Raw genomic sequence first — 24,593 nt, forward strand, 5'->3', positions numbered from 1 at the left:
AGTGAAAATAGAACAATTGAATAAATAAAGATGAATAAATTAAAAAAGAAAATAAAAAGTGGAGAGATTCCAAGTCACGTTAGTTCACGACGTTTCGATTTTTAGTACCTACAATCGTCTTCGGGTGATGACTGGACTGATTCCTCCGAGAGATGACTATTTATAGGTCGTTCGAGTACTTTCACTTATCCCTGCTTTCCATTTTCCGCTTCACTGGTTCCGTGGGAGATGACCGTTTAGGCGGGAGTTGGCCATTCTCCGCTTGATGATGGGTTTCCATATGTTGCATATTCCTACGCTGGCTTGGCTGAATACGTTGTTGGACAACATGTATGCGGCTTCCTTGAATTTTCTCCTGAACCAATGTTCCTCTTTGTGCAAGATCTCAGCTTGGGACCACTCGATGTTGTGTTGATGGGTCCAAACATGGTCTGCTATTCCTGATTTGCTGGTTTCCCCTCCCTGTATGTGTTTCTTGTGCTCGGCAATGCGAACATTCAATGGCCTCTTAGTTTCACCAATATAGAATTTTCCGCACTCACAGGGTATATCTGAAGGTGTCTTTAGTTACACCTATATATAAAAACGGTGATATAGAACTCATGGAAAATTATTGGCCAATAAGTCAACCTCCTAGTTTCTCAAAATTGTTTGAATTAGCATTTTCTGAACAACTGATAGATTTCTTTAATAAATGTAACATTTTCAGTAAGAATCAACATGGTTACATCCAAGGTAGATCTACAATGTCAGCCATCTTCCAATTCACTCAACATGTATTGAATTTCATTGAAAAAAAATATTTATCTTTAGGAATGTTTTTAGATCTTTCTAAAGCATATGACTGTTTGGACAGATCTCTTCTGATGTATAAATTAGAGAAGTATGGAATTAGAGGAAACGCTTTGAAATGGGCTAGTTCATACCTGAATGGTCGAAATCAGAGAGTTTCCATTAAAAGTGAGGGAATGATTTATAAATCACAGATACTTCAATCAAATATTGGAATACCGCAAGGTAGCATTCTCGGACCGATTCTATTTATAATCTTTACCAATGACTTATGCTCAATGAATACCAGAAATGATCAGTTCATAACAAGCTATGCTGATGATACAAATATATTGATTGGCGGTGAAAATTTCCCAAAAATCATAGAAAATACTGAAAATCTCTTTAAAAAAACAAAAGAATGGTTTGATAGCAACGAATTAATTCTTAACGAATCAAAAACCCACACAGTATTGTTTCGCTCAAGACAGTTGCAGTTGGAATGTCCACCGACAATCAAAATAGCTACAAAAGAGAGAGAAATAACATCAAAATCAAAGTTTCTTGGTTTATATATCAATGAATTTCTGACCTGGTCAGAACATATAGAAGATCTATGTATGAAACTCAATAGGGTGCTTTATGCTATAAGATCTCTCAACAAATATCTCCACCCAAACTCAATGAAAATAATATATCATTCCAGCTTCGAATCGGTGGCAAAGTACGAAATTTTGTTTTGGGGATGTAGTCATGATGTTCAAAAAATTTTTGTAATACAAAAAAGAACCTTACGGGTTATGTTAAACATGGCCTACATAGCATCATGTAGAGGGTGTTTTCGGAAGAATAATATAATGACAATTTTTGGCATATATATATATATATATATATATATATATATATATATATATATATATATATATATATATATATATATATATGAATGCTTAATATATTTTTTCAAAAATAAAGATACCTTTTTGACCTATAATATTTCACACGGGCATGAAACAAGAACGAGAAATATCATGTATCCATTACATAGACTCTCTATAACAGAAAGTAGTCCTCACTACATGTGTATAAAATTTTTCAGATCGAATAAAATCAATCAATGGCATCAGCAAATTCAAGAAAGAAATTGAAAAAATTATTATAGAAAATGAACCATATAATACTGGTGAATATTTTAATTGTAATTTTCCCACCTGATAGGCAACTCTATATGTCTTCAATATATGTTTATGAATATTTTTGCAACATATTTCATATCTACTTTATTATTTAATTTTTTTTAGATTTTATATATACAAACGTTTAATGTTTTTCACTGTGACGCCTTTTCATTCTATGTCTTCATTACTGCTTCAGCTGTATTAGTCTGCATTTTTTGAAATGAAGTATATTATTATTATTATTATTATTATTATATCCGGTAAATGCAATTCTTGGAATCGCATTCCACGTTTGGTGGCCTGGTTTTCGTGAGGCTGCTACGGATAGTGTTACCGGATCTGAAGCAGGTTCTGATGTTGTACTTGGAACCAATTCTTCTTATCCTCTCCGATAATCCTCTGATGTAGGGAAGTGCAAGCACTGGTTGTGACGGCTTCTCTTCCTTGCGAGGCTCCTGCTGTCTTCTAGTCAAAGTCTTTTCTACCATCGCTTTGGAGTAGCCATTCCGTTGAAGATCATTTTTGATGATGTCTAGTTCCTTCTCGAGACCTGTCTTCGTATTACTGAGCCCAAAAGCACTGTCCAATAGAGTCTTGATGATTCCTCTTTTAGTCGATTGATGGTGGTTGGATTCGTGGTTCAGATACTGTCCCGTATGAGAGGATTTTTTTTATACAGATGTTTCCCACTTGGTGTCGGTCCTCTTCACCAAAACGTCTAAGAATGGCAATTCGTTGTGGCTTTCCTTCTCTATTGAGAAATTGATGGAAGGTCTCACGCTGTTGATGTGTTTCAGGAAGGTATCTAGTTCGTTATTCCCACAGTTCCATATTATGAAGGTGTAGTCAACATATCTCAACCAGACTCGAGGTTTCTTGTGGGCTTCTTCAATGACCAGAGATTCAAACCACTCCATATATAAGTTGGCTATGACTGGTGAAAGTGGCGATCCCATTGGCAGTCCCTTCATCTTCTGTAAAGAATTCGTCCGTCAGTTGGAAATAACAGTTTCGTACACAGCATCCTAGTGGTCCGAACTAGTGAAAATAGTTATCAGTGCTTCACATACTGTTTATTTAGTTTTTTGTTAATATTCATTACTATATAGTGTAATGTACTTAGTATTTATATTTTGTTTACTCACTATCTTTTAAATATAAAATGAAGATATTTTTTGGATTTATTCTGTTTGTATCCCTGTTTGTGTAATAAATAAATAAACAAATAAATAAATTAATGACATGCATTTTATATTTTTCACAAGACTTCGTCAATAAGATGATAATCTTTCGACAATAAAGCATATATTGATATTGATGATGATTGACATCTATCTTCCCACAAAGATCTATCGATCAGCTGGAAATTATTACGGATCCCATTTCCACACCCTGGACTACCGTGCTGCTTCTGGTTTAAGCTGCAACGGGTTAGGCGTTGTGGAAGGTAAATAACCTCGCAGGACTCGAATGCGCAGGAGCACCAATTCCTGCTTTCATCCCAATAGCGAAAACTGGAACGCGCTTAACAAAAATTTGATGAATTGTTGGATTTCAAGCTTTGATCCGGTGAAAGTCAATTACCAAATGAGTTTAACGTTCGACGCAGTTTTTGCTAATATCGCTGATGCGTTTGGAACTAATCCTGTATTCAGGGGAGGGTGAGAGGAAAGAGCTGAACGTTAGTTGATCGTTACAAGATGGATTGAATTGTTGGAAAAAATTATTGAACTGCGATCTGATCAGAGAAAAAACAGTATGGAAAAAACATTCTATTTCAAACGGGTTATTTTTATGAGCCATGAATTCACATTTCTGAAACATTATTGGTCATTTCATTTTCCACAAGTTCAATATTTCTACTACGTATTGCGAAAATATATTTGTCATCACAGGTCAGGAACAAACAGGAGAAATTAGGTGTTTGCTGAAGTTTAAAAGTTCTGTTTGAAGGTGATTGACAATGTTTCATGATGAATTTCACTAGTTCGGACTTCCATTGTCTACTATATGAAATGATTTGAAATCCTTGAAACAACTAAAAAAGGAGAATTGAAAATGAATAGCTGAAAATAACAATTATATTAACCAAAATAAACCTGAAATGAAATAATAGTGAAATAAAATACAAGTAAAAATAGAACAATTGAATAAATAAAAATAAAGAAATGGAGAAAGTAAACAAAAATAGAAAGTGGAGAGATTCCAAGTCACGTTAGTTCACGACGTTTCGATTGTTAGTATCTACAATCGTCTTCGGGTGATGACTGGACTAATTCCTCCGAGAGATGACTATTTATAGATCGTTCGAGTACTTTCACTTATCCCTGCTTTCCATTTTCCGCTTCACTGGTTCCGTGGGAGATGACCGTTTTGGCGGGAGTTGGCCATTCTCCGCTTGATGATGGGTTTCCATATGTTGCATATTCCTACGCTGGCTTGGCTGAATACGTTGTTGGACAACATATATGCGGCTTTCTTGAATTTTCTCCTAAACCAATGTTCCTCTCTGTGCAAGATCTCTCTGTGCAACACCTCTCGATGTTGTGTTGATGGGCCCAAACATGGTCTGCTATTCCTGATTTGCTGGTTTACCCTCACTGTATGTGTTTCTTGTGCTCGGCAATGCGAACATTCAATGGCCTCTTAGTTTCACCAATATAGGATTTTCCGCACTCACAGGGTATCCGGTAAATGTAATTCTTGGAATCGCAGTCCGCGTTTGGTGGCCTGGTTTTCGTGAGGCTGCTACGGATAGTGTTACCGGATCTGAAGCAGGTTCTGATGTTGTACTTGGAACCAATTCTTCTTACCCTCTCCGATAATCCCCTGATGTAGGGAAGTGCAAGCACTGGTTGTGACGGCTTCTTTTCCTTGCGAGGCTCCTGCTGTCTTCTAGCCAAAGTCTTTTCTACCATCGCTTTGGAGTAGCCATTCCGTTGAAGATCATTTTTGATGATGTCTAGTTCCTTCTCGAGACCTTCCTTCGTATAAAAAAGCCCAAAAGCACGGTTTAATAGAGTCTTGATGATTCCTTTTTTAGTCCATTGATGGTGGTTGGATTTGTGCCGTATGAGTGGGTCTTCGGTATACAGATGTTTCCCACTTAGTGTTGGTCCTCTTCACCAAAACGTCTAAGAATGGCAATTCGTTGTGGATTTCCTTCTCCATTGTGAAATTGATGGAAGGTCTCACGCTGTTGATGTGTTTCAGGAAGACGTCTAGTTCAGTATTCCCATGGTTCCATATTATGAAGGTGTCGTCAACATATCTCAACCAAACTCGAGGTTTCTTGTGGGCTTCTTCAATGGCCAGAGTTTCAAACCACTCCATATATATGTTGGCTATGGCTGGTGAAAGTGGCGATCCCATTGGCAGTCCCTCATCTTGTGTGAAGAATTCGTTCTTCAGTTGGAAATAACAGTTTCGTACATAGCATCCTAGTAATTCCATGATTACTTCTATAGGTAGATTGGTTCTCTCTTTCTGGTTCCCGTCTTCGGATAGCTTCCTCTGTATGATTTGGAGTGCTTCCTCGACCGGAACGTTGGTGTAAAGGCTTTCCACGTCGAAACTAATTAGTTGATCTTCCTGTGTGACCTCAATTGACCCTAGTAGTTCGACCGAATGCCTTGAATTCTTCACAAAAGACGATGTTTTTCGTTGTAATGGTTGTATTGAGGGAAGTAAAAATCTAGACAAGCTTTGAGTCTCTGGAGCTGATGATCGGTCTAAGCGGAACGTCCTTCTTGTGAATTTTGAGTAGTCCATACAAGTGAGGGGGCTTATTGTGGTGCGGTGTTAGCCATGATCTTTCCTTGTCTGAAAATAGACTTGGTGTTCTTTCAAAATCTGGTACAACTTCCTTTCGGTTGATGCAGTAGGGTCACGTAGGATCTTTGTGTATCGTCCCTTCTGAAGAACCTCTTCGATCTTCTGTTTGTAGAGAACGGTATCCATTACCACAGTAGCGTTTCCTTTATTTGCAGGTAGGATCTTGATGGTGTTGTCTCTACGTAGGCCGTTCAGAGCTCTACGTTCTTCATTGCTGATGTTAGATGTTGGAACTGGTTCTCGATCCAGCTGTTCTCTAATTTTCCATCTATATTTTATTTCACTATTATTTCATTTCAGATTCATTTTGGTTAATATAATTGTTATTTTTGGTTATTTTCATCTATTCATTTCCAATTCTTCTTTTTTAGTTGTTTCAGGGATTTCAAATCAGTTTATATAGTAGACAATGGAAGTCCGAACTAGTGAAATTTTAAAGTTCTAATCAGTGAATTTCAAGATTCTGACGGATTGGCAGATCTCTTCAATTCAGAAATTGAAATGACACAGACTCACAGTATCAAGTTGTGTAAGCAATTTACCAAAATTCGAAGAAAAACTTTTTCGAAATGCTCAGAATGGATACCTCTATCTATCTGAAATATCTGACAATATTAAGTGGTACCGAATACTACAATAAATTCAAAGAATAGTAATGATCGATTGGAATATGAAGTATCAGAAATTTCCCATGCTTCTGCAGGAGAAATCATCAAACATCCCAGTAAGTCTGTTTGTGATCCAATAATTTCTATAAACGTCCGCATGCAGAGTGTTTTCAGATGAAACCAGAGCCGAAAGACAAAGCATCCACAATCCAACATCATACAACGCATTTTTGGTCAACAGTTGCACATATGCACACTGAACACTGAGCTGCCTTCCGCTGACGTATGTGTGAGAGGAAGAGGAGCCAAACAAACTGGCGCCGTTGTTAGGTAACGAAGCAGTTCACCCTACCATAAGGAATTAACATTGCAGAAATGTTTCGAACACAATGATATTCCAGATATGGAATTCATCTGATTATTTTCTGAAATAGTCAACTTTCATCCCAGTCTGTCTTTGATCCATTCGAAATGAACATCCGGATTCTTATTCGTTCACCATAACTACCTCAATTCGAAACTTTAACACTGTTCCTCCTTTTTGGAAGTTGCGAAAGAATCGAGTTTCCATTGACTGGTTTTTAATTCCAATGAGCTACGCTGAACCCGAACTTGAGTTAAAATGCATCTGGGAACTCCATTAGGAAGCAGCTAGTAAATTGAATAACGTCTCCATTCATCTGTTATTTATGACCAAAGTTTCATCCTAATTTTGCATAGTATGAAGCTTAATCCCATTACATGTAATTTCAATGCTTGAAAAACTGTTTTCGTATTAGTAATAGCGTGGTAGTGATGTAAATAGTGAGATATTCTTTAAAATTATTATTTCACTACATACATTCATCATATTTTCGTATGTTTGCATGTATGCTTTCAATATAAAAAAATCCAGCAATAAATCCAAAGCAATCTGGACTATCACAAATAATTTTACAGGGAAATCCAAAAAACAGAAACAATTAGAAATCTCTTATGAAGGTCATTTAACCACGGATCCAAAAATTATCGCAGATCTATTTGGCAACTACCTATCCACTGTTATCGAACAAAAAATGACTGAACATTTTGGAAATAATATATCGAAGTCGTGCACAACCTCCAACAGCATAAGTAATTCTCTTGTATTCATATCGGCCACTAAAGAGGAAGTTGAAGAAGTTATCTGTAACTTACCTAATAAAAAATCTACTGGATTAGATGAAATCCTGGTTGATATAATGAAAAAGTGTGCTTGTATTATATCACAATACCTTGCTGACATTATAAACCTATCAGTGAATTCAGGCATTTTTCCTAGTGTTCTGAAATCGGCTGCCATCATTCCCATATTCAAAAAAGGTGATATGAGCAACATAGAGAACTGCCGCCCAATTGCTCTCCTGAGCATATTTTCCAAAATCATTGAAAAATCATTTGCAAAAGAATTACAGATTTCTTCACAAAGCATAAAATACTTACTGATTGCCAGCATGGTTTCCGCCCTGGCCTATCTACCGAAACAGCCATAACAGAACTTGTCCAACACATTAATGATCTGGTGGACCAAAATGAGTATGTAGTTGTCATATTGTTTGACCTAACGCGGGCATTCGACACGGTTAATCATAATTTCGTCTCCGAAAAAATCAACAACCTAGGTCTACGTGGCCCAGTGAACGACTGGATAACGTCCTTTCTTGAAGATCGGAAGATCATCGTGAGAATCGGTGAAACCAAATCGAAGGAATACGATTTAGATCTTGGAACACCGCAGGGAAGTGTCATGGGTCCCTTGATCTTCCTTACCTATGTCAATGACTTGCCTCATAATATAAAGGACGGTAGAGTTTTCATGTATGCTGATGACACCTCTATTGTGGTGTCTGACACTGACCGCCAAAGACTACAGCAAAAAACTGACACAGTTTTGAAAGATTTTGCGGATTGCTGTATGCAGAATACACTAATAATGAATCAAAGTAAGACAGTGATAATTGAGTTTCACACAAAACATGGAATACCTTCTAATTTCACCTTCGAAGTCAATAATAATATCGTTGAAACCTCCACTTCATCTAAATTCTTAGGAACGCTCATAGATCGTAACCTAACATTGGAAGATCAAATACAAATAGTATGTAAACAAATTAACAAAAGCTTTTATATTTTGGCAACACTAAGAAATATTTTGAACACAGATTCATTATTGCAGGTTTACTATGCATTTGTGTATTCCGCAATTTCCTACAATATTATAGTATCGGGTCAGGCATCAGACATAACAAGAATTTTTGTTGCTCAGAAAAGAATTATAAGGCTTATCTTTAACATTAGTAGTCGCCAATCATGCAGCCAGGTTTTCAAAACTAAACGGATCCTCACGGTTACATCAATTTATTTAATGAAACTATTATCATATATTTTCAATAACAAACATTCATTTCCCATCAATAGTGATTCACATTCTTACAACACCAGAAATAAAAATGATATCAAATTGAACAAGCCCAAACACTCCTATTACAAAAAATCTCCCATCAATGCAGGCTGCCGTTTTTTTAACTGTCTTCCAAAAGAAATAAAATACGCGGGATCCCTGGCGGTTTTTAAGTATAGACTTAGGAACTCCTTATCAGAGAATGTTTCTATACTGTTGAGGAATTTGAATTATATTTTTCAATTTTGAGATGATATCGAAGTGTATTTTACATAGTCTATGTTAGTCATCATTGTGCTTGTTTCGTCCTGTTTGTCAATTAAAACTTAATGACACTGTTTTTGACTTATCCTATCTATTGTTAACAATAGTTGAAAGGATTAATAAATATTTCATTTTATTTTATTTATTTATTAATACTTCGGTATTAATAAATAAAGATCTGTAGGTATATTTAATCATTTGATCATTTTTGAACTATTATTAGCCTCTTCTTAAGGTTAGTTTTTGATGGGTTTGGAAAGTACTGTACCACAAAATATAATGTATGATGGTGATTCTTCTCTGAATACATATCAATCAAGGTGATAGAAGATGTAGTATGGTCTTTCTAGCCAAGATTTTACTTCGACCGCCTAAGTGACTAGTTGAAACCAAAACTCAAAAGAGAGAAGCAACCCTGATCTCATAGCAGACAATACTGTTTCGATCTGCCACTAAAGAAAAGGTATCTTCATACTTAAGCTTGTCCTGATCGGCATATAGCAGGTAAAACAACTCTTTCTGTTGGTGATTGCTTGGTTTCTAGACTCCGCTGCCAACTGCGGTCTTTCTGTCTGGGAAATGCTTACTAGAATACTGTAATTAATTGCCGTCCTCAGACTTGAGACTGATATTTTCTCAAGAGGCAGCCTGATCTCAGAGAAGAAAGGCAGAAGAGTCCTGGTGTTCGATACACCTCATTTACGAGGCCTCATTTAGAAATATGCTTTAGAATTTGGAGAAGTTTAGAGAAAGCATATACAATTTTCAGATGAAAACACAAATTATCAGTTCGGATGACCTCATTTCCACATCTGGAACTTCATTCATTTTTTTCAAACCACACGTGACAGAAGAGACACCTACTTAACTCTCAACATAGCAATACAATCTGAATAAAGGACTTCTAAATTGTTTTTATGTGAAAAAATAAATTTATACAAACCACGAAAGGCTGAATTATTATAACCTGTGTATAGAAACCTACTCTAATGTTATCGTCCATCAGTGAATCATACAACAATTTGATCAGATAGTTACAATACCAAGTCATTTGAACACCTTTCGTGAAAGTATCTATAAAAGAGAGACAAATCTCCAACTTTTCTTCAATATTCCAGACTCTCAAGGTTGCAATATATATTCGTGTTTGCGATCAGGCATATGACTCTTTTCTGGTTTGAATTCAGCAGCTTAAGGGTATGATTAGAGACGGAGCTGATCCTGAGGTGTGTACAACTTTCTGGGTTGGTACAGTGTTCCAAGCTTTGGATTGTGCCAATCTTCCTGGAGAAAACCGATGTTCTGGAATCCAATGGAATGACGAGATGAGAAAACGAAGACGTTTCCACTGATTTTTGTGATTTGTGACAGAACAGCATAAAAAGCTCACATCAATGTGGACAGTGAAACAGTAGAGGACTGTAAGGGATGGAAGAGGTAGTGATACAAACAATTATCCAAAAACATATTTCCGTAGACTCTGAACATTTTCGTGACCAATCCTAGTCTAGAGCTACCAAATATTGTGGACAATGATTCGTTATTAGATAAAAATATAGTTTCCCCATTAGATGATACAGATTATGACCTGGATATTATTGAAATTTGTTTGTAGTTTGGCCTTAGGATTCTGCTGTGACAGACTGCAGCTCCTTCAAATTGAGTCTCAGTACAATATATATCAACACGTTCATAGAGCCTTCTGTAGATGGATACATGTCAGTGGATTAAAATGAGTTTGCAATTCGATTCACCAAGTGATATAAAAATGCAGAAGAGGTTAATTTCCTTTGTAACAGACTTCTCGTGGGGTAGACATATTGTACACTTGAGTTTATCCACTCGATTGTTCCTGTTTTAATTTTTCATTCATTCACACACTGAATGAGTTGATGATGATGGTTGATATTGAGATAAGTGCCTTTGGAGGGTCATCATTGGCTTTTTTTCAGTTCATTCATTTATGAACTGTATGTAATGCTTTGTGACTGATTATATTCTGCTGTTTTTTATCCTCTTTGAGTTTTTTACCATCGGAAATCCCAGTTTAGAGTAAATTTAATAGAATTATCACTTTTGATAATTACGCCTATAAACAAACTGATTGTTTTATAGTTACGTGTCTGAACGTTTCTTAGGCTAAAAATCCGCCTCCATTTTCAGAATATTTTCAGTTATCAGAGAGAGAAGCATACTTATCCTATACGACCAGTTACTGATTGGAAGCACATTTTTTTTTAATATATGTATACAAAAACTGAACAAAAACAACTAAACAGTTTGAAAAAAATATACAAAAAAACTATTGCATGTGCTTAAAGGGAATGTAACGATAATCGTATGAAAAAATCGAAAAATCAAAATAAATGCATGTAGAATATCATAAAGGAAAACAAAAACAGAGAACAACAAAGTAAAGACCCACCAGTCTCACCAAACACCTTCAATGCCTACTTTGTAAATAATGCAAAAAACCTAATCCAAAAAATAGATAGTTCAAACTTGGACCCTCTCAAAATACTAAACAATTTGAATTTTGAAAATTTTACTCTAACAAAATTCACCTACAATGAAGTTAGAGATGTAATAAAGTCATTAAAAAATAAACTCAGCTGATATATATATATATATATATATATATATATATATATATATATATATATATATATATATATATATATGGACTGAATGTTGAAGTGAGCAAATGCATATCGAATTTAATTTTAATCCCTCTAACTAAACTGCTGAACCAGTGTACAAAAGAGTGCATTTTCCCCTCCGTCTTGAAAGAAGCATTAGTAATACCTATCTTCAAAAGTGGAAATCCAAATGATCCTACAAACTACAGACCAATATCCCTGCTACCAATAATATCAAAAATATTTGAAAAATATATAGCTCTACAAATTGTACATCATTTTGAGAATTATGACATATTCACAGACTGCCATTATGGATTCCGAAAAGGTAGAAACACTGAAATGGCGATACTAGATCTTAACAACAAAATAACAACAACTTTTGAAAAACTAGAGTATTCAGAAATAAGTTTTTGTGATCTAAGCAAAGCATTTGATTGTGTATCACATGAAATCCTCTTGAATAGATCAAGACTATATAATTTTTCTGACAACACTATAAAGTTGATCAACTCATACTTAAAAAATCGATTTCAAACTGTGAAAGTGGGCAACTCTCTATCAACAAGAAAAAAAATTATAACCGGTGTACCGCAAGGATCTATTTTGATACCTCTACTATTTATAATTTTCATTAATGACCTACCATATTGGGGGAACCCGTTATCATATATTTTATATGCAGACGATACTACAATCCAAAAAAATGCTAAAACTCTAGTTGAGGTACTTATATTATCCTCTGAAGCACAGTCACGAACTGAAAGGTGGTTCAATGCAAACGAATTATATCTGAATAAAAACAAAACCCAAAACATGGTATTCACCCTAAGAAATACGGAAAATTACTCAAATTCGCAAAGTAGTGTGAAATTTTTGGGAATTCATTTTGATAGTGAGTTAAAATGGGATGATCATATAAATGAACTATCAAAAAAGCTAATGAGAAAGCAATTAGAATATTAGACAATATCGGCTACAGAGATGAATGTCAAAATTCATTCATTACATTAAAAATACTAACCTTTCCTTCTCTATATATCATGGAAAATTTAATATATATAAAAAATAATCTATCTCAGTATGAAAGTTTTGAAAATGTGCACGACTACAACACTAGGCATAAAAATGATTTGAGTACAAACTATTGCCGCTTAAAAAGATGTCAAAATGGACCAAATTTTTGGGCTGTGAAATTTTACAATAAATTACCACAAAAAATAAGATTTCTACCTATTAACATATTCAAAATCAGAATGAAATATTTTTTAGTGAAAAACGCCTTCTTCAGCATCGAAGAATTCCTGCAATGTGATATGAGTTCCTTAACCATACAGGCATTTGTCGTTGTTTGAAAATACCCAATTTTAAATTTTACTGCTTTGTTTTTGAATGTGCTCGTCGTCATAACTCAGATGTACTTATAAGATATAAATATATTTTTTATAAAAAAAGAAAAAAACTTGTTCTATGAATTGTAAGCATGTGTTGTTTATGTAAATATTAATAGATGCCTGACATATACTAATTTTAATTATATGTACATATTGACTCGTGTAAATACTGATGAATGTATAGAACACCTATAAATTATCTATCTATCTATTTATCTCATCATGGTGAACTTGAAGTTTTTCCTCTCTACACCTGTATAATGTTCCCCACTGCAATTTTCATCGATTGTTTCATATCAAAAACGGAAAAAATGTCCAAAATCAGGAGCAGGTGTCCCCCTTGAATTGTACAATTTTTTCACGTATTTTCATCGATAATTTATATTTTTGCCTCTTATTTACATGAATAGAACCCCTTCTCCCAGTCATTCATGATTTGAACAAAGACAATTCTACTACATCAACATACTCACTGTTCTGCTGTGCGTCCGCTAGATGGGGATTACTACGCGACATACACAGAGTGAACATGACGACGGACACCGCGCCAGAAGCACTACTGTCTGTGTGTTGTGGCAGCCGAGAAAGTCTTCGACGCTACCGACGCCACCTCTCGACCCACATGCGTCGACTTTTAGACCAGGCGTCGAGGACGCCAAAGCGTCACATATTGGGGAGTTCTACTGGGTCTTTCCCACGATAAGCTTTTGAGAGAACCGAAATACTAACTGAAGATGGATTGAGCTGGAAAAGTAATTGAAATATATTTTTGGAAAAACAATAAACTCAAAAATCATCATTGTATCGAAAGAAGTTGATGAGGAATAGTTTGAAGTGCAAGTGCAACTGAAAACTACAGCGACATGAGGTGACTGGTCACCTGAGAAACCCACCCTCTGATCTTGGGGAAACTAATCTTGAGGAAATTGATCTTGGGGCGAAGTAATGGAACACCATCTGATATTCCTTGAGGTTGCGGGGAAACAATCATTCCAGTAACACTTCAACACATTCAACTCTTCTTAGTCATGTAGAAGCCAAGTTTGGAGTTCGAATAATCAACCTACGGGGCGTTATTATGTACGATGAGGAAAAAACCTGAAACAGGTCGATTTTTATTCTCAAATTGACACTATGAAAATATTATCCCCCTCCAGCACCCTTTCTGAATTATAAGCAATCCCTCGAAAATTTTGAATAGCAAAGGGGGTCGTGTGGCACCTTGTTGGAAAGGGATTTTAGTCCTCTGATCAGCAATATAAAGTTTTTTGAGTTTGATGCAATCATAACTGAGAAAGTCAATTTTTACAATTGAATTAAATGTTCAAAATGACCACCATTATTCACTTCATGACCTGATCTATTAAACAGACCATCCCTGTAACACGCTCCTCACTAACCTTGAATCCTGGAAAAAATCTTTGAAGATACTGAAATATTAGACAAGAAGCCAAATAAATAATTAATATGAATCTAGTAGGCTGCTGTCATTCAGGTATTTGAAGTTACTAAAAGACTTCAGTATAATATTTGTGGGCATATTAAATTCATTTATGGCTCATTTGTCCGAGACTCAAAGAATAGACATTTTAATTATGATTGGTTGTGGTAATAAAACAAGAACCTTACCGATCGCGAAAGAATAGCACCTAAAGGCTGACTTTCGACCAAAAGAGGTCAGATGTCAATCTTGCTGAAGTGCCCATCAGTAAGTTGAGGACCGCTCGGAGAGCGGGGGTGGATGGAGTGGGGTAGTAGGTTCTCCTCGCTAAATAGCTGGGGGGGAAGCTTCTACTTCAGGGCACTCAACGCGGGAGGAGGCATGGGGGGGCTCAAAAGGAGGTTTGTGAAATTTTTAATAAAAAATACCCTGGTCAACACGTGTTGCAGTCTACAGTTAGCAAAATTGAAAGTTTCGTGAAACTGGACATGTAAAAAAAATTTGAAAACCAGGTAGAAATATTCAATTTACTGATGAAAAAAAGTTAGATGTACTTCTAGTGATTGAGGAAAATCCGTATAAGACAACTCGAGAACTTGCCGCCGGCAATGATGTAAGTAAATCATCTATTTTGAGAGTTTTGCATAAAGAAAAATACCACCTTTACAAAGTTCAGTTGGTTCAGGAGTTAAATGAAGATGATCCTGACAGAAGGCAAGAATTCTGTGAATTGATGATGGACAGAATGAACGCAGATTTGCAGTTCATAAACAAAATAGAGTTTTCTGACACTGGATGTGTGCGACTCACACTCAATATCCTAAAAAAGTTAACGTTTGGGCTGGTATCCTTAACAATAAAATCATTGGAACTTTTTTTTTTTTGAGGACACTGTTAATGGTGAGGTTTATCTAGATTTTTTGATTAGCTTTTTAGTGCCTACATTCCAAATACATTTTCCTGATGTTAATCATCCAAATGAGATAGATCGAACTATTTACTAGCAACAAGACGGAGCTCGACCACATTTTGCACGTACAGTTAGAAATTATTTAAACGAGGTTTTTCCCAATAGGTGGATTGGAAGACGTGGAACGATCGAATGGCCGGCTAGATCCTCCGATTTGACTCCTCTCGATTACTTCTTATGGAGTTATTCAAAATCTAAAGTATATTTTAATAGACCAAACAATATTGCTGATTTAAAAGTTAGGATAACGGAAGAAATTAACAAAATGACCCCCAAAGTCATACAAAATGTTGTACGAGAAATCCAAAATCGCCTCGGTTATTGTCAAGAAGTTAATGGTGGTCATTTTGCATTTAATTTAATTTTAAGTACTTCGAAAAATGCATTCTAAATATTATGTGGCATTATTATCTTCATTCAACAAATATTCCAATTTCTCCTTCGACATATACTTCATAATATACGAAATTACTATTATTTGGTTTAGCTTCTAATTGAAAGATGTATTATATAATCCCAGGCAACGTTTTCCCTGGAAAAAGGACATCGGTTAGAACATGATGTCCCAACTCGACGTGTGGTAGAGAAAGGAGATGATTCCTGTACTTTCTATGCTAGGGAGTAATGCATAAGAAACATTGACTGTTCCAGAAAGTACCAATTGTTTTTGGAATCCAAGACTAAAGTTCAAAAACATTTTGTTCAACAGATTGGACTGTAGGTTCATATTGAACAGATCTTCTATCAGTTAAAACAGTCAGTTGAGAGAAAAGAACTTCTCTAAGTCCGTCGGTAGACGTTTGGTAAGCCTGAGTGGTTTGTTCTACTCAATCAAGCATAATATGAAGTTTGGTTCGAGTCCAGCTCAAAAATTATCACTTTCACTTAGTACTGTGTTAGGAGTTATATATAGAAAGGTAAGACTCGGCTAACACAATTTTTTCTTCTGAGGGCTAAGTTCTCATGACATATTAGCTACCAAGACTTGAGTATTTGTATAGATTATCGACACCAGAGAAACGGCTTGCTTGTCATAACGGAGAAGAATGGAAAATCCAATTTTCTTCCCAAACATCTTCGACACCTCCTCCAAGACTAGAAATCTCACCAACTGTTGATTTTGTTCAGCTTCGTACAGCTAGGTACAAAGGCGAACCAGATCATGTCACATAATGCAAAAGAGATTTTGTCAAAACCAAGTAGTTACCAGAAATAATGGAAAATGTGACTGACTTTGAACATGCTTTTTTGAGGATATTCACTACACCCACATCAATTTTGTCTACAGTGGAGGTGGGAAGGTATTTTTCACGATGAAAAACCCACTCGGGAAAGGTTGAAAATGAAGTCAGACTTTCCCTATGAGCATCTTGAAGGATTTGTGGCGAATCTTGAGGTCAGGCACCAAACAATTTTTTTGAATATATGCAATGATTGTCAGACCAATGAACTTATATAGAACATAAACCTGAAGGCTTTAGTTGGAGGCTAGATGTGCAACTTACGATGAACAGTCGATATAACTACCTTCACACACATCAACTAAATCGCCGGAACTTATTGTCCGATCTATAGCCCATTCAGTAGCGCCCGTTAATGAAATTCGCGTGGCCGGGAAAATTCCGAGAAGAGGAAAATTCCTCTGACCGCGGGAATCGGTAGCGTGTCTTGAATTCGCGGTAAAGGAGAAAACGTGAAATATAAGTTGACTGATATAGGAGGAAAAGATAATGAAAGATTCCTGGAGAGCTCCTCTATTTCGTACGATTAACAGGATTGCTAAAGGGTATTCCAAGAAACAGTTATTCTAGGATAGTGAAGCGACCGATAAACTCGGTTTTTATCTGTATTGTAATGATGCGAGTGGAAATTAATGGATACATAGGAAATCATATAACGAGAAACGAAACAACTGATATTAACAACAGCGTCACAGCTATTTCTCGAGTTTATGGTCCGTAATTGGCAGGTTTCAATATTTGACGTATCATCTACAACAGCGGTGAATATCGCCAAAGGTGATCAGTCATGGAAAACGAGAGAGTTGAATGAAGCGTCCAATGAAAAGGCATCTGTGCAATACCATTCAGAGAAGAGAATAAGCAAATTTAGGATTGCCTGTCAATAAAAAAGGTTTCCTGCCTCATAGTGAAGATATCGAGGACTGGATTAGAAAAATTCTGGAGAAATATAATGTGAAACCGATATTGAGGTCAACGGAATTCTTAAGAGAATATATAAAGGCTTAGGACCCCAGAGAGCCTCCAATAACAACATCCTCCAACTCCCTCATAGGTGTTGATCGGTCTTCATTGGGATCACGAAATCTCACCAGGAACTGTTCTACAAAATTGCAAATTACGTAATAATCCTACAAAACGATATTGATCAATTGATCAACCTAATCATTCAACAACACATTTCATTCCATATGTGCGTCAAACTCTTCGATTGTTTTCCATCGGAATTAAAAATTAAAGAAAGAATTTGGTATTCAAGTTTATTCTGAAGAAATACCTCATAAAATCAGGATAAGTTCCATTCTACGTGGACCACCCAAATCATTTCCTCCAGATCCTACTTTTTCCACGCTAAAAAAATACTTTCTCTTGACATACGTTTTGCTAACCAAGTCAGCATCATCAGGAGTCATATGTATCTTGTGTGGTGTATCAACTTCAATCCCGTTAGAAATTTGTGCTGTATATGCTTATTGAAGAAGTGATTTTCATCATTTGTGAAAATGGAAAATACAAACTATTTGTGAGAACAGAATCATTTTGATTTTTTATTCCACTTTCAATGTTATATGAAACCTCCACAAAGCTATCCTCAGCAGGGTAACGTTTTAGAAAGTAATCCCTCCTCAATTTCCCCACCAAAATCTTCTCACCTAATTCTTCATGTTCCATGATGCATTTCATCTTCGGCCTGTGCTCAATCGTTTAATCACTTCTGCCAATGTAACAAACTCCAAAATAACTCTAATCAACAACTAATTTTCTATTATCACCTATCTTTTCCAACAACAGCCAAAAACTTTTTCAATTTCCTCCCCACTATCAGTTTTCGCTACGCAAACAAAAAAACGTCTAATGGTTCCAACCCCGAGGAAGCCGACAACAAATTGAATTCCATAATAATTTAATGAGAATCCAGTCTGGTGGGGTATTCATTTCCATTTAATTGTTCAGAAAGTTCGAATCATTATGTATGGCTTACGAAAACCAGAGATTAAATTCCAAAGCCGCGAATGGGAATGTGTGTTTAATAATGGAAAAGTTATATATTTGTAGGGTTTCCATTAACAATCGGGAATCATATTTGGATTAGTATTCATCCAGTGGAATCATTGTAATTGTTTAATCCTCGGAAAATAATTGGGAGAGGGGATAGAGCAGTGAGAGAAGATGGAAAAGGAAAAGTTTGAGGTTACAACTTTCTTGAAGAACGAATTAAATTCATCATGGAGAAATTTGTTGAAAAAATCAACAGTCCGGAACAAAATGAAATGAAAATGAATACCCGAACTTCACAAATAATGTGAATAACCGTTTCACAACACAACAAAATTTCCAGATGTATGTTGCAACTCACATAATCAGAATTCAAATGCACTTCAAATAAACTCTTTGATGCTTCTCCAAACCGACTGAGGAGTCTTCTGATTCTTTAAAATGCAAAGTGAAGAGTATCCTTTTCACAAAAACATGTTACTCAATTGACAAGGTCCATGATCACTTCGCAGCTTTTTCCGTAACTTTTAATCTGATTTCTCCTACAAATTTAAGTAATAATGATTCTTCATCCTAATAAAATCAAACATTATATTGATGGCATTGATTTCATCATTCGAATATTACTTTTTCACTATAGAGACCGCATTTTCTGTTGAAAGAGTTCTGTACCAATTTGAAGTGCTTTCAACCGGACTGTGGAACGCTCCAGCCACTTTCCAAAGAATGATGAGACTGGTTCTATAAGATTTCACGAAGAACACATCTTATGTCTATTTGAATAACGTATTTGTCAGAGTAACAAATTCCTTCAGAATCTTGGAAAGGTTTTTAATTGAGTTCAGAAATGCCAGAACGAAGTGGAACAAAAAAAATAGCTTGATATTCCAGAATCAGATGAATTCTTATGTCTATGTTAGGAGTGAACTATATTTCGAATAGGGAAAATGTTTCGTTAGGGATGTGGCAGAAATTGAATCAAGCGTCAGGAGTGAACAGGGCACGTAACAATCCACTCCACAAACAGTTTAGAATGATAGAGCAACAAACAAAACATTTCTGTACAAGCTTTCCTTTGAAGCAACAGCTAACAACTGGAAGATATGTGAGACTACTGTCAAACTTACTATTTGGTTTGCTACACAATGATAACAGCTAAAAAACTTTATGGATTCACGTAACAACATCTTCACATGATGAACAAGCTGTTACAGATCTTGGAGTCAGGGTTTCGGGTCACAATTGAGTCATGGCCGTGAGATTATACCAAGCTTATTGGGTCAACATTCAAAATTTTTAGTTTTACGACAATGAAAGCGAGTGTCTATCCACGTAAATATATAATCAGTCAAGATAATGATGATCCCACAAAATTGTATGACCACTGTTTTATCTATTCATTTTATGCATCCGCATTGTCAGTTAAACTATCGTACATCGATTGGAAAGCAATATTTGTAGATTTTCCACTTCGAAACCCATACTGAGTAGTCGACATGATGTCATTAGTGGTATTAGAACTGAGTGAAGGCATTATACTTCCATGAATCTGGATTTCATATCTGATTGAGAGTTGAAAAATCCGAAAAATTTTCCTGGATTGCCTGTCATACATTCCATGATAGTTCATTGGTTTTTATGGATGTTTCATGGTAGTTGATGCCTAGAGGATGGTAACTAGACACATAGACACATGGACACCTTCTCAGCATAAAATGCAAATGTCTGACACACCCTTAGAGATAAATCCCTGTTTTATTTCCTGTTAATATCGATGAATATTCAACAAAGCTAGTCCTCGTGCGTTCTCCATTATCTCGCCTAATCAAGGAAAATCTCCAGAAAGACGCCCTCGATAGCGTGGAGAGGCTGGAAAGCAATATTGTCAAAAGCCGATTGTTTGAAACTTGAAACGGCCAGGTCTCTTTCTTGTTAACTGCTGAAGTTCTTTGATACCCCCGTTTTCGTCTAGTCAGCGACAATTTTTCCTACTCCATAATGGAATATTCTCGTATATTAAGACGTACGGAGCAGCTGTTAGAAATAATCGAATAGTGGAAAGTGGAAGATAATTAAACAGGATGGGAATTTCCAATTAACTCTTCAAATTCACACATCAGAATAATCTTCTATGAAGTTACGTCGAATCAATAATGTTTTATTTCGAAAGGAAAACAAAATCAATTCGCTAGAAATGATCTGCATTCAAAATGATCCAAATATTTCTTAATCTGAGAACACAGGATGATTTTATAATTCGTCCAAATGTCGTGAAACAATTGACAAATATGATAGTTCAACTGTATTTGTAGAAGGAAATAGAGAACCGTGTTTCAACAACTTCTATTTTTGGCCAAGTTATCATTGGTGTGATGTGAGGTGAAAACGAGAAATTTCAATATTAATTTCCGTGTCCTCAGTATTTCGTATTCCAAGTTTTTGAAAAATCTCTAAGCTTCCTCTGAATCAAGATTGATTGTGTAGGTCGGATCTCCAAATAGAGACAAAGCTTTAGCTTGGACGTAATATATCAAAGACTTACTTCTATATATCTGAGCAATATTCCAAATAATATCTGATTTTGAGCTTCATGAGGCAACAAAACTGCTAGAGTTTGATTAATTTTCTGGTTCGAATGAGTGTTCCAAATTCCTGGGAACTATTTTGACTATTTCAGTAAAGTGATTCACTGCTCTCCACTTTGCCGGTCTGAAAAAACACAATTCATCTAACATGACTCAACATTATTTCCTATTCAGGCGTAGATGATCAAATACTGATGTTTCCCGGATCTTCGTTGAGATCTTCGTTGTTGGTGAAGTAATGCTTTCCACGGATGCTGAATTAAAAAATTAAAATTTTTACAATCACTACAACCACAATTCTCTTCTCAAGATTTATGCGGATCTCACTCCAAAGCAGTATATTATATTCATGATCTCTTTCAATCAGTCGTTGATGAACAACGGGAAGAAGTTTGGAGAATATATGGATCCCTGAGAAATACTACCGTTAATGTTGAAGGTATGAAAGAGGAAATCAACTTGTATGAAGTGATATTTGAATTTCAAAATCATGGTGAATGAGCTCGGAAAATTCAAGGGGAAATTTCTGACTTTTTGCCTCTGTGTCTCTTCTTTGTTTCATTTCAATGATGGATCGCATGAGATCATATATTACCTTCTGATTATCGCTTTTGCAAACTATACTAATGGTCGCGTACCAAATATATCAGATCATGTTAAAATCATGGTGGAAGTTGTATCGCTATGATTCAATATATTCAGTAAATGAACTTTTCTATGATGATTTGTGGAATTTTCATTGACTTTTTAGGATACAGACTTTTTCCAACAAGGAGGAGAAACTTTTTTTCTGTGATCCGGATTGAAGAGCTTGAAAAATAGTAGTTCAAATTCAATGACACATTTTTTTGGTGCAATAATAATTACTCAACTAGGACCAAATGGTCTGTTGGAGTGAGATTTTGTTAGAAATCTTCATATAGGTGACGAAATCGTTATATTATTGTTTTCGTTTTCCTTTCACTGAAATATTTCCCATTGAATCCAACGATTGCTGCAATGACAGTTTCTCTGGTAATCATTTCTGTTCTTGGAACCGATTTTACCTTCGAAAAATGAGGAAAATCAAAGATGATGAAGATCTCAGATACAAAAAAAGTTGATTTGGTTTTCATTATAATTTTTGGTATCTGTAATATAGAAGCTCGCCTATAATTATGTGAAAAATTGTCTTTTTTTTGGTTCTACATTCCTTCCAACAAGTAGTAAAACCTCTCTTCTGTAAACCAGTTGAAGAGTCTACTGCCACTTTTGCACAATGGCCGATATTTTATCAGCACTGAAAGCTTTGTTGATGATTGATTTTTCAGAATTATTTGAAAAGGTATATGCTCTGCTGCTTCATCATTTTCCAAACAGAGGCGACACACACTGTCTTCCGACAGTCCAAGTCTCTGCATATGATGATTCAAATGACAATGACCTGTAAGAAGGCCTCTTAGACGTCGTAGTTCATCCCTACTGTAGTCCACCAACTGTTTGGTATCAAGCTAAATGAACTGTCAATAGACAATGATATTTTGGAAAAAAAATTGAACACAAAATTTTTCTGTGTCTACATTGATAAAGGCTCAAATTCGGTGAACACGAGTAGGTATACAAAGTTCGTTCTGCGTCATTCACTTCCGGTGTAGTCGGATGGCGAGTCGGATGGCGTTGGTCAGTTGGATGGAGGGTTGGTGGTGGTAGGAAGAGCAAGAACAACCCCAACCAAACACCTGTCACGCCGCCTGTGTCACTTGTCATTCTTTTCCACACCCCACACCACCAACAAAGACCAACACTCCTCACACACACGCAAGGGTTGCTCTTTGCACCGCCGCACCCTAATAAACCTCGCTGGGGTTGTTCTTGCTCTTCCTACCACCACCAACCCTCCATCCAACTGACCATCGCCATCCGACTCGCCATCCGACTACACTGGAAGTGAATGACGCAGAACGAACTTTGTATACCTACTAACACGTCAGACAACTTAAGAGTTGAATCTCCTCCGGATGTTATGCAGTGAGGGTGGTTTATAACCTAGGGAATCATGGAGAAATTATTTTGCGGCCAATAATATTTTAACCGTCGTTGCACTGTTCATTCTTGAAACTGTATGTTTGGTGCACAAACATAAAACGGAGTTTGACTTCGTTTCTTCTCCTTATGCTACTCGTGATAGCATATTTAATAATAGGCTTCCTATACCTAAGTCAACATCAATCAAGGATTCCAATTTTTATAATATTGGAAAATTATTCAATCACTTACCACTTACCAACGTACAATTCAAGAAAGCAGTTAGAAATTTGCTAGCTGATAGACCCTATTATAGCTTGCAAGAGTATTTTAATGAATCATTTTAAGACTTGTATTCCATTTTATATTCATTTCTATTATATTTGTAACTGTTTTACTCAAACCTTCATTCACTGCCAGTTTTTATCAATACACCATTAGTTATGCTTATATTTATACCTACAAATCTTTGTGAATGGGATACAAAATCTTCTGACAATGAAGTATATTCTGATTTGATTTGAAGCTTCGAAAGGTGAATAAACAACTTGAAGTGAGCCAATCCTGGAAGATTCTGCCAGAAGTCCATAAATCTCCTTGCCATCCAGGTGTTCAATGTTTGTTTGGCAAAGCCTAAAGCGATGCCAAAGACAGGTTCTCGTCCGATGAAGCAGTTTGCAGCACCCCCTTTGCAAGGGAGTCAGCAGCTCCATTGCCTTCCAGGCCAGTATATCCAGGAATTAGCTACCAATTTAGACGTTGATCGGTAGGAGCTAAGAGCTACCAACGCCGCTTGACTGTCCGATAATATTTTTATTGACTTTTGTGTGAGGTTGGATTCATCCAATCTCTCTGCACACAATTCGATAGCGTGAATTTCCGCATAAGTCGCATAAGTTCCTCGGTAGGTAGATATCTCTATCCTGGGTCTAGGACAAAAATCACCTGCACCAGAATCGGAAGGTGTTTTTGATCTATCTGTGAACCAACAACTATCTGCTCCCAATATTTCCTTCTCCCGGAGGATCCAGTCCTCTCTACTCGGGAATAGTACTTTATGAGGCAGTTCGTAGTTGACAGTTAGGAGCATAAAGTCAGAGGTCACTTCCAGAATGCTGTGACTTCCAGTGTCAACCAACAGTCTGGTGCACTCTGCATCAAATTGATTTGTGCAATTGGCAATGTGCACAAGTCCCTATGCAGTCCATCTAGCCTCTCTCTCCAGAAAAAGGTGAAGAGAAGGTAAATCT

The 24,593-nt window shown here is 36.1% G+C and overlaps 1 protein-coding gene across 1 annotated transcript in view; it reads right to left on the reverse strand.

Moving 5' to 3' along the window:
- LOC111515682 (uncharacterized) overlaps positions 1-13,657 on the reverse strand; it is a 145,272-nt gene extending 131,615 nt beyond the window's left edge. Inside the window, exon 1 of the mRNA XM_023171892.2 lies at positions 13,581-13,657. Within this exon, the coding sequence (XP_023027660.1) occupies positions 13,581-13,638 (58 nt within the window). The 5' untranslated portion in view covers positions 13,639-13,657. The remainder of the gene's footprint in view (positions 1-13,580) is intronic.
- Between the last annotated feature and the right edge of the window lie 10,936 nt (positions 13,658-24,593).

This window comes from Leptinotarsa decemlineata, unplaced genomic scaffold (genome assembly GCF_025532065.1).
Source record: "Leptinotarsa decemlineata unplaced genomic scaffold, Ldec_3_MD MMD2_tig00001719_RagTag_RagTag, whole genome shotgun sequence".
Classification (NCBI taxonomy): domain Eukaryota; kingdom Metazoa; phylum Arthropoda; class Insecta; order Coleoptera; family Chrysomelidae; genus Leptinotarsa; species Leptinotarsa decemlineata.